This window comes from Amaranthus tricolor, chromosome 5 (assembly GCF_026212465.1).
Source record: "Amaranthus tricolor cultivar Red isolate AtriRed21 chromosome 5, ASM2621246v1, whole genome shotgun sequence".
NCBI classification, from domain to species: domain Eukaryota; kingdom Viridiplantae; phylum Streptophyta; class Magnoliopsida; order Caryophyllales; family Amaranthaceae; genus Amaranthus; species Amaranthus tricolor.
In genome coordinates, this window is record NC_080051.1 from 13417015 (window position 1) to 13428217 (window position 11203).

Here is an 11203-nt window from a genome sequence, read left to right on the forward strand (position 1 = left end):
TGATGATATACCAGCTCTTTCAATTATATCCATGGCATAAGTATGCTGACACAAAAATATATTGCCAAATTTCCCAGTTACATCAATACCCGGAAAGTAGTGAAGTAAGCCTAAATCGTTCACAGCAAATTCAAAAGCTAAGATAGACGTAATTTGTTGGTGCAACGAATTTGCGGAAGCTGTCGGAAATATCATCGACATACAATAGAAGAAATGTAATATCTTAGCCCTGCCGATAAATGAATAAGGAATGATCACAATGACTACGAACAAACCCAATCGACTTCGACTGTGTAAAATGAGCAAACTATTGATCCAAGTTCATGGAGCTTGTTTAACCCATACAACAACTTCTTTAGTCGACATACATAATTAGATTTTTGTGAATCCCTAAAGCCCATAAATTGATACATATAGACGATCTCATGTAAATGGTCATGTAAAAAGGCGTTTTCAACATCCAACTGATGAATGGACAATGATCGTGAGAAAGCAATGCTTAGAGCTACGCAAATAGTAACCATTTTAACAACAACACTAAAAGGTCAAGACAGTCAATCCCACCTGTTAAGAACTGACGTAACCAACCAAACGAGACCCTTCAGATTTAGTTTTACACCAAAAAAATCCACAACGAATAACATTAACATCGGGGGTCAGCGTACCAATTCCCGCATATCATTTTTAGTAAGAGAAAAATATTTGTCTTGCATGGTAGCACGCCAATAAGGGTCTTGAAGAAAAAGCTTAGGACTTTTTGGAATCAGAGAGAGAGAGAGACAAGGGAGGCAAGATTGATAGGATTGTAACGTTTGAAAATCTTGTTTTTTGCATTTGTGGTTTTCGTTTGTGGCACAAGGGGAGTAGATGTGATTAGGCCTGAAGGAAGAGACCTAAGAGGATTATGGAGAGACTCTGGGATAGGAGGAACCTGGGCCAAATTGGGAATCTAATCCGAATTGGAAAGCCCAACAGAAAATGCTAGGAATGGATTAAATTGGGCAAAATTCACAAGAGAGGTTAGGGTGTGAGATGGACTTGGAGTGGGAGAGTGTAGCACGTGGTTGGGAGGGGAGAAGCCCTATTGATCATTAAGAAACCCAAAATGAAATTGTGAGTCCAAACAATTGTAGTCTATTACTTGGGGTTTATTGATGGTAGCAAAAAGAAAGACTAATTCATCAAACACCATATAAGGTTAAATAAAAATTTTGTTAGTCAACAAATAAATGTAAAATATTAATGATCCTTGTTGTCTCATTCATTATTCACTTGATATAAATACATAAAACCCTAGAGCCATACACATACACTACAGGTATGCAATTACATAATTAACCTTATTATACAATCTAAATAATACTTCATATTACAAATATTTAATAATATATTTCCCAATAAAAATGATAACTGAAAAAAGAAAAATAATTTACAAGTTTTGTATTTATATTTAAACAGAATTATTGTATAACTAAACTTTTAGGTAATCTAAAGATATAGAGAGCATGTTTTATGATGATATACAAAAAAAAAAGAAAAAAGAAACTCAATTTAAGCATAAAAAATAGTTGAAGCTTTGAGTTTAGACATACGTAAAGTGCATCAAAAGCTTAACAAAAGGATATTTGTGTCCTTTGTAATCATATAGGGAAAGTGCATGAATCCCAGGCATCAATTCAGAGACAGGCAAACAAGTTTGGCCAGCAAAATCATCTTTATCAGTGATATCATATTCATGAACTTCAACTCTAAGCAAAGCTAATTCTGGTATTCTTAGTGGGAAACTAAACTCTTCATTCCAAATAGGTCTCCAATCATCCTCTATTACTTTTGTTTTCTTCATTGTTTCATCTGCTGATGCTCCTGCTATTCCCACCTGAGAACGTCGTACAAACACGTACATGACCATTTGACACCGATAACTAAATAAATTGTCAATGTTTCGGGATTGTATTGTTTTATAAATAATTTGTGATTTATAGTCTTAAAGTTTAGGAGTTTGTAAATTAGAACCTTAATGTTTTTTTTTTTTGTTAATTATAGCAACTAAAGTTTTAAATTCTACTACATTCAAGCCAAATCACATAATTTTGACCATTTTAATGATAAGATTTTTAGGTCAATTGGTCAGAATTTGTAATTTGGTTTGAATGTTGTTGACTTTAATACTTTTATGGCTATAATTCGTAAATGTTAAAAATTAAGGTTGTTATTGCAAAGTTTTAAACTTTAATGTAAACATTAAAATAACTTTACATACCCTAACATAGAAATCCGGTGGAGAAAATGTATCAAAATGGGTCTGTTTAAAGTCTTGGCGCCATCCATCTCCCATGTAAATTTTCACCTAAAAATTCAGAATTTATGATGAGATTTCATTCTTAATTGGATGATCTAAGCTTGCTCATTAGAGGAAAATATAATGTTTTGCATTGAGATTTAGTCATCAACTAATCACCTTTAATGTAGTCTTCACTGATAAATTTGCTTTTGGATCAAAAACTTTGTTATCAGGACTCGAGTTCATTAGGAAATCAGGCTTTTTTACATAACCACAGCCTCCATTGGCTCTAAACATCCCATGCATCAACCATAGCTGTTTTCCATGACCCTATCAACATAAGAGATTGATTAAGCGGCTATCACCTAGCGGCCATCTATTATACCACAACATTTTATTATTTTAATGACCCTGTCAACATAAGAGATCGATTAATTAAGCAGCTCTCACCTAGGCGGTCATCTATTGTACAACTACATTATTCTATTATTCTAATAACCTTAAGGAGTTCTCATGACTTTCATATAAACACGGTTTGAAGGGTCTGATGAGTGGAAACTTATCCATATAATAACAAAATGAAGTTCTTTTATAACTGACTTGTCTCTTAATAAAAAATGCATATAATTCGATTCTATCATTATAAATAACCTGCATGTTGAACGCGACCATTTGAGCTCCATGCATCCAACCAAGAAAAGGCTCATAGTTGGAAGAGTCGAACCGCGTAACTTTAGGGAATATCCTTAGAATATTTTTTTGGGTATACCTGAAAATTGAATACAAACATAAACATGATACACATTCATAAACTTTTAATAGACATGAAATGTTATGAGGTTGTTTCGCTATTAGTTATTTCAATTAGCTTGTTTAACTAATAGATAGCAATAGCGTTTTTTGTTAGTTGTTAACATAGTTTGATAAACCAACTATGCATGATATTTTGATAAAATTAACTACTAATTATTCGTTATTTATTAGAAAAAATATGAAATAAAAAGTAAAAAGTCACTAGAAAAGTTATCCATTATAGACTTTTAAGTTTTTGGGTCGTTTTGTCTATAAAGCTAATTTCTCTATCCCCATAAGGTTTCTCTCCTTTTATTGTATAAATGTTGATTTGTAGTTAAAGAAAAAAGTCAAAATACAAGCTAATGAAAAAAATTATAATTGAGATATGAAAAGGGAATAAGTTTAATGCGGGACAGAGAATGAAGAGATACTTATCCAGTTCGTCAAGCGAAGATGTGAAAGACCATAAAAAAAAGATGCAAAATAAGTATAACAAACTAAAATGAAAAGTGATTTATTTTCATAAATGTTATTGTTATTAGACCAACCAATAAGCTAAAAACTAAAAGCTAACAAAAAAAACTGACAAATAAATTCGTTATCAAACACAACCTATATAACTCTTACAAAAGATGATTGTATCCTATCATATTTGAATCAATGCCACTTTTCCCAAGTAAGATATTAAGTTTGATTTTCAATTAGCCCTTTCATTTCCTCATCGTTTTCAAAATTTCAACAATGTTAAGAATGCTAGCATTATTAATATGGAGTTCTCTCTGGAACCTAATTTTTTCTAATTTTTTTTTATTTTTAGTGAAAAGGGAAAATAGATTAGAGAATAAGATAAAATATACAAGTGGATGGTAAAAATGACTAAATAACAACGAAGAGAGAATATTTTTGTAAATGAGATTAATGAAAAAGAAATAGGGTTATTGCCAAAAAAATTACAAATTCAATAAAATAAACTAAAATAAATAAAAAATGAGCTAATTTGCAAAGACATGGACTAATAATCAAAACAGCTGGTATTGTATGAGAACTTCTCATTATGAAATGTGTCTCTATAATTAGCCCACTACTCTAATCAATCAATTTGTAATTGTAAGAGATCATTTATCACACTAAATATAAATGGATCATCTCAATAAAATTCATCTCACTACGAAACCGTGTCATTTAATATTACTTAATTAAAAAGATTTTTTTCCAGGACTAGTATGGCATGCCAAAAATGTGGCAAGCCGGCCTTTCTGGATTGAAAACCTTGTGGGCCATTTGCTTACAACTACCGAGCCTGTCAAGTAGGCCATGGCCCCGCAATGTTCTAAATTCTAGCCCAGGCATGGACTTGTCCACGTAATCAATTCTCTAGATTTAACTGAACCTTTCTAAGGTCTCTATCATTTTAAACAATAATCACCAAGTACTATTGAGCAACTCATGTGGAAACTTTTTTTTCGATGAGAAGATCTCAAAATAAGATGTTCGTATGCAAATAGTTTATTAGGTTATTCCATACATATATGAAGCTAGTCTTACGGTGAGACATTCTCATACTAAATTTTTTATTACTAATATGGTACTTTTGGTTTTTTGTTAGTAGAGAGTGAAAGATTAAAGAATAAGATAAGAACAAATAAATGAATAAATATGAAAACAAGAACAAAAGGGACATTAGGTTTGTGCATGAAATTAGAAAAAAGAATATGATTTTATATATGTAAATAAAAATGTAACTAAGTTAATAGAACAATTATAAATAAACATCTTAAGAGGGATGAAGAGAGTGTTATGAAACATCAACTCAATGTGATATTGTTTTCATTAATCTATAAGTTAAAACATAATCATATGGGAACTTGTTTGAATCGTCTCGATCTAAAATATTTTGATTAATTTGTAGTTTTGACAATAGTTTGATACATAAATAGAGATACTAACTATCGAAAACGTATAAATTTGTGCATTGGGAAAAGAGAAACGTCAAATATTGCAAGATTTAAAGAATAGATGTATTATTAAACTTTATTTTCAAGTGTATAAAAAGTGTAGTAATTTAATAAATTATTTTATTATAGCTCACAATAGGGGTGTTAGCGATTGGCTCTTGTTTGCGTCACATATTAGTTATTTTCTTTGAATAATTAGTTGTCTAGTCATACATTCGTTTAAATCAAACGTTATGAAAATTTTTGATAAAAATTAATTGTGTCTTAATTATTTATGAAATACAATCTTAGCAGTTTAGCAAACATAAAAGTAAAAAATTAAATGATAGACCGATAAATAAAGTTAGAGAAGAGACATTATACCTAATAATATCAGTTCCATAAGAAGTGATTGCCTTAGCAAGAAGTTGTTCACTCCAACTAAGACGACTGACTTTATTAGGATCAACCTTCAATGACTCCTTCAATTCACCTCTTTTTATCCCTGGAATCGTTATCATTCTCTTGTATTCTGCTGCTTTTTCACTTACACAACCATCATCATTATACTTCTCTTCTTCGTTTTCATCTATCTCTTCAATATTTTCATCTACAGTATTATTTTTGTTGTTCTGTTGAAATTGTATATAAAAAATTGTCAGCTACTCACTTAACTTTTAAAAATATAACATTCAAATGTGTAAAAACAGAACCTTGTTATTATCATCTGATACTTGTTCTTCTCCAGAAAGTTCTAGAATTTCCTTTTGTGATCCATTGCCTTTCTTGCCGTCATTATCAGCTATAAGATACTCCTTCGGAGGTTTTGTGGAGATGATCACCTTATACTTCAATTCTTCTGGGGATGGAAAAGCCTCTGGTATCTCCGATTCAGGATAGAACAGCATATCCCCAAACGTTTCATCGATCATCTTCAAAAATTAAAAATTCAAAACCACCCAATAATAATAACGTCAATTATCAGCTTAACTAAATTTTTGATTGAATTGGTTCGAATGTGATTAAAAGGTTATCAATTCGAATCTCAACCGTCCTTCAAATTCAAGTGGAATATTTCGCAATATGTATGAGGAGAACATATCCTAAACTTTACCATATGAATTTTCAAAAATCGCCAAATAATAATGACGTCAAAACTTTGATCTCAATATATGAAATTTGGTTTTAACAATAATTGGGTTTATTTTCAGCAGATCGAGTAAAGGTTGGTTTATATTTTGCTGTTTTCCCTTTAATTTTTGACATGTATTCAAAATCAATGTGATCTATCACAAATTTGAATCTGAATCACTACCTTAAATTTAAGTGGCATCCACACTTCTACCTTAAAAGAATCTCATCTGAAGGGATTTTAAAAATTTATAGCATATTTTAGTCTTCAATCATAAATTTAAGCTTTTAGTTGAGTTAATTTTAACAATAAGATATGACAATGTTTCATGTTGATCGAAATATATAATGAGGACTTTTATCTTATATTATGTTTTTGACATTTTTATCTTATAGTATGATATATGACTAGTTCATATTAATTATACATATATGTAAAGTATACATACTTTGGCTACTTTGGCTTGAAGAGTGGGATTGAGATGATCTTCAAGAGTTAAAATGACAGGATAAGGAGATGCTGTAAAAGCATGTTCTTTAATTGATTTGAGACATTTCATGAGCTCCACTGGAGTTGTTAGAGTCCTAAAATCACAAAATCAAACCAATTGACCATGAAATAAATCATAAAGAATACACAATATTGGCAAAACAAGCAAGTATAATTACTGATAATAATTATAGACTTACTTTCCATGCAAAACATGAACATTTTGTTTGTTAGGAGTAGGCCAAAGATCAAGCTCTATAACCCTAACACCTTTCTGCAATGCTTTGATTATGGGAACATCACTGCAATCACTGCTCAGTTGATTGCCAGTCAAGTATGAATTATGTCCAGTGAATATGAAATAATGAGATAATGGAGCTGTCATATCTTGATGCACCTTCAAATAAGCATATCCCAACAAACTAAGTCAAAATCTTGATTATAGTTTGAAAATTGCTAATCAAATCCATACGATATACTTCCTCCGTTCTAAAATGCTTCTGTTCTGAAATGCATACTACATTACGATTACTAGAACAATTCATCGTTCAATCTTATCTTATATATTGTGGCTAATGTAAAAGAAAAAATTTAGCTAAATAGAATCTGTTTGAATCCTCTAATCGCAAATATTCATAATATTAACTAGTAATAATTTTTAGTTACATATATTTCAATATATAAACAAGCGAAAACCAAAATTACGTATAGAATTGCATAGTTAAAAGTCATTTCGAGCATAACCCTGTGGCATGTGTCCTCTACTATGATAGACAATTGTATATTACATCTCATGGATTTTAACCATTAAATTGATAATTGAATTCGTAGGTACATGTTACATACAATACCAGTACTCCAAGGAGAACTCTCTAGATCGATCTCGTTGGAAAAACAAAATCCGAGGACACCTGTTTAATGTACAGGTCTCCTCGAAATAACTAGAATCTAAATTTTACCTGAGACTTGATAGGTGGATTGAGGTCAACTGAGAAAAGGTAAGAAAAGAATTCATCAAGAGTAAGAGATTTTCTAGTAGTAATAAGCATATGTATATGAGGATGTTTTCTTCTTAACTTGATCTCTTCCACAATCTTCTCAGCCTCAGTTAATGTGGCGGTGGACTCTCCTTGAACTTCCACCATGAAATTTAGGAGCTGGTCCGCCGTCATGTAGGGCCCACATTCGGCGTATTTATTGAAGAGATCTATAATATCCGACGGCGGTTGTAGTTCTGCCTTCTTGAACTTCCTTGAAAAGCATCCACATATCATGTAACTCTCCATTACTCTACACAATTAAAACGATATCTTTTGTTTTAATACCACAGGATTATATCCAGAAATGAATCCCTATGTATTTGATATATTTTTTTAAGGAGTGTATTTGATATTCTTCATTTCAGTCCTATTTGAGAAACCATATAATTTATTTCCATGTTGACTTGCAAAATGAAATTTAAAAATAATCGGTCTTTTTCTAACTATTACTCTCTCTTCTTATTAGATTTGATGATTTATTTTAATTACTTGCACCTACTCTAATTAAATGTTTTATTATCATTTTTACAAAAAGTACCCGGCTCAAGATATATACTCAAAAAAAGTTTATGTTATAGCTACTCACAAGCCTGCATTTTACACTATAAATTTAACATTTAACAATAATTAACAAATAAATATAAATAAAAAAATACTAATCATAGAAATAAAAGAAAAGTATAATTTAAATAAAAACGGGTCAAAGAGCCATATATGAAAGGTAAAAAACAAGAACAGCAACAGGTAAACGGAAGGTATTAGTAATCTAAGACATGAATAAGGCGTAATAACTCATGCAACTACTTGTATCAATAGTCAGGTTCTAAGAGAGGTGTAACCCATACAAGTCCCTTTTCATCTATTCCCCCTATGTTCTCCTAGGTCTTCTTCGACTTTTCTTACCATTCACTATGATGCTTTCAATCCTTCTCATGGGGGGTATCATATGTCTTTCTCTTCAATTGCCCAAACCATTTCAACCTATTTTTATGTGATCGCACATCCACCTCAGCCAACGCATTTTTGTTATTTCCATCTTATGTCTTATGTTTAAACGTCTTCTTTACTAGCAAATATTTTGTCCCATACAACATAGCAGGCCTAATTGCAACTCGGTAAAATTTACCTTTTAACCAAGAAAAACTCTTATATCCCCATTGGTGTATGAATGTTAGTCGATACTCTGTCATACATGTCCCGTATTGTCTCAATATACCTTTGTGAAATACCTCTAGCCTTGTGGCTATCACAAACGATGTCTCGTGGTATGCTTTCTTACGCTTTCTCTGATTGTCGATAAACACCATATGGAGATCCTTCTTCTAAAGGTGTTCGATTAATCATATAACCTTCGTAAACTACCATACACTTTATTATTATTATGTTACATTATCATTTAGATTTTAAATAATCAATTTATCTAATTTAATCTATATAACTAATACATTAACACATTTATGCATTTCACGTGTAAAATATATTATTCTCATTGCTCTTTTCAATTTTTTTTTTTATTTTAGGTAGTTTATTAATTATTCCCCTAAAAAATAGTGATATTTATATCACATTTTTTGGACATAATTAGTTAGTCACCCTAATTTTAACATTCTTTTATGCTTAAGGTACTCAAATATTTTATTAACTTTATTTTAACATTTTATAATGCTTATGGTTTCCACATATATTTCCACTAATTTTATTTTAATAAATTTTTTTATTCATGGTCTTCATATGTTATCTACTAACTTTATTTATATATTATTTAATATTATTATCCATATTTTTCTCCATAAACTTTAACATTTAATAAAAAAAAATTTCCACCATTTAAATTTCTTTTTTTAATTTTCGTAAACATTACATTAAGAAAATATCAAATAAGAACCTAGAGTGTAGACGAGTAGTTCAAATATAATGACTTGTCTCAATTGATCATTAATTATAACAATAAATGAATGATAATGGTCCAATTGCATTTAATTAAATTTGCAAATAGTTGAGATCAAATCACTACTTTCAAACTTTACTAATTTAGTAATATTCTTTTTACAAAAAGGCAAAAATGACACAAACTTTATGTATTTAACATTATCTTTAAACATGCATGATCTTTATAATAATCTTATTGCCATTTTATCTACTACTTATTTACATTTAAAATAGGTAGCCTTGAATGAGTGAAAAGTTATGAAACAAATTATATAATTAATCAAATTTTTTTAAAAATGAAAACCTTTGACATGATTATGGTTAGAATATTGCTTATAAAGCATACATAAAATCATAACCATATAGAAGTAATATCATTGGAATAGTAAAAGAAATATTTTTTAGAAATTTAAAGAAATATTAATATCCCTACCAACCCTTGATTTCATGAACTTTGGCTTAGGAGTTGGGATATGAATTTCCTGTCACTAGAGTACTATAAGTAAAAGCTCAACCAAATTTCTAATTTACTAATATTTCTTTTTATAAAAACAACTTAAATTAAGTTGTTAAAAATTAAACTTTTATCTCTAATATTAAAATGAAAGAGAAAAAATAGTAATAGATTTATGATTAATAAATAAAAAGAGTAAAAATTTAAAGGGTTTAGTCTTACTATACACAACTTCTCTCTTCTCTCTAGGTTTTGCTCTCTTCTCTGGCATTTTGCCATTGCTATGGCTAGGAGTCAATGCAGTTCGTTTTCAATAAATAATCTTTAGAGTTCAATAAGTAATCGAGAATAAATGGTTGCACTATTGAAGATTAGATCCTTGATATTTTATGTCCAAGGTTGCTAGTTATACTCTGAGTGCGTTTTTGTCCTTAGCTGCTCATTGCCTCATAGGATTTCTCTTTTGTCCTTCATGATATTACTGTTATTGAAATCAATATTCCTTTTTGAGGTTTCGTGTGAAGATTGCTATAATTCCTTACCTGGTTTTCTCTCATTGGTCCAAGAGGCCTGCATTTAATGCAAGACTCGACCTTTCTTAAAAAGGTGAATCTTTTTCCTATACCAAATGACTATTTATGTTAGACACACAATTATTTTAGGAGCGATACTTGTAGAGTCATTGTGATGTCTCTATCTTTCATCAAAGACCCGAATTCCAGCAAATCTCTAAATATCATTTGTCTTTTTCCAAGTGTTAGACCTTTCTGAAAGTTGATAGGAGTTCGAATATTCTCTAGAGGGGGATGAATAGAGAGTATGCCCGTTTAAAATTTTTGTCTGGAAGGTTTGCTCAAGAGCTTAGGTGACCTTTCAAAATTGTTTTCTGGAACAGCTTTAGGTCGATTGATAAATCTATAACGTACGTGCGAAAATAAACTTAAACAATAACATGCGATATGTTTACGAGGTTCGGCTCTAAACAGCCTACTCCCCGCCTATGGGTTCTCTTCCAACCCGTAGAATTCAACGCCTTTTATTAATGAACTTTAAGACAACTTAGAAGATCTCTCTAACTTCTCTCACCACGTTCTTCCCCTTAAAGAACGTCTTACAAGTTCTCTTAATAAAAGCACAAATTCCAATCTC

General features: G+C 30.5%; 1 protein-coding gene across 1 annotated transcript; it reads right to left on the reverse strand.

The window, feature by feature from the left end:
* Nucleotides 1-1235: 1235 nt before the first annotated feature.
* On the reverse strand, nt 1236-8149 carry LOC130814252 (phosphoinositide phospholipase C 4-like). Its single transcript, XM_057680342.1, has 9 exons — nt 7591-8149; nt 6832-7028; nt 6591-6726; nt 5724-5942; nt 5395-5642; nt 2933-3050; nt 2459-2611; nt 2261-2347; nt 1236-1876 (listed from the first exon to the last, which is right to left on the reverse strand). The coding sequence occupies exons 1-9, from the start codon at nt 7915-7917 to the stop codon at nt 1583-1585; spliced, it is 1779 nt and encodes a 592-aa protein (XP_057536325.1). The 5' UTR covers nt 7918-8149; the 3' UTR covers nt 1236-1582.
* Nucleotides 8150-11203: the final 3054 nt, after the last annotated feature.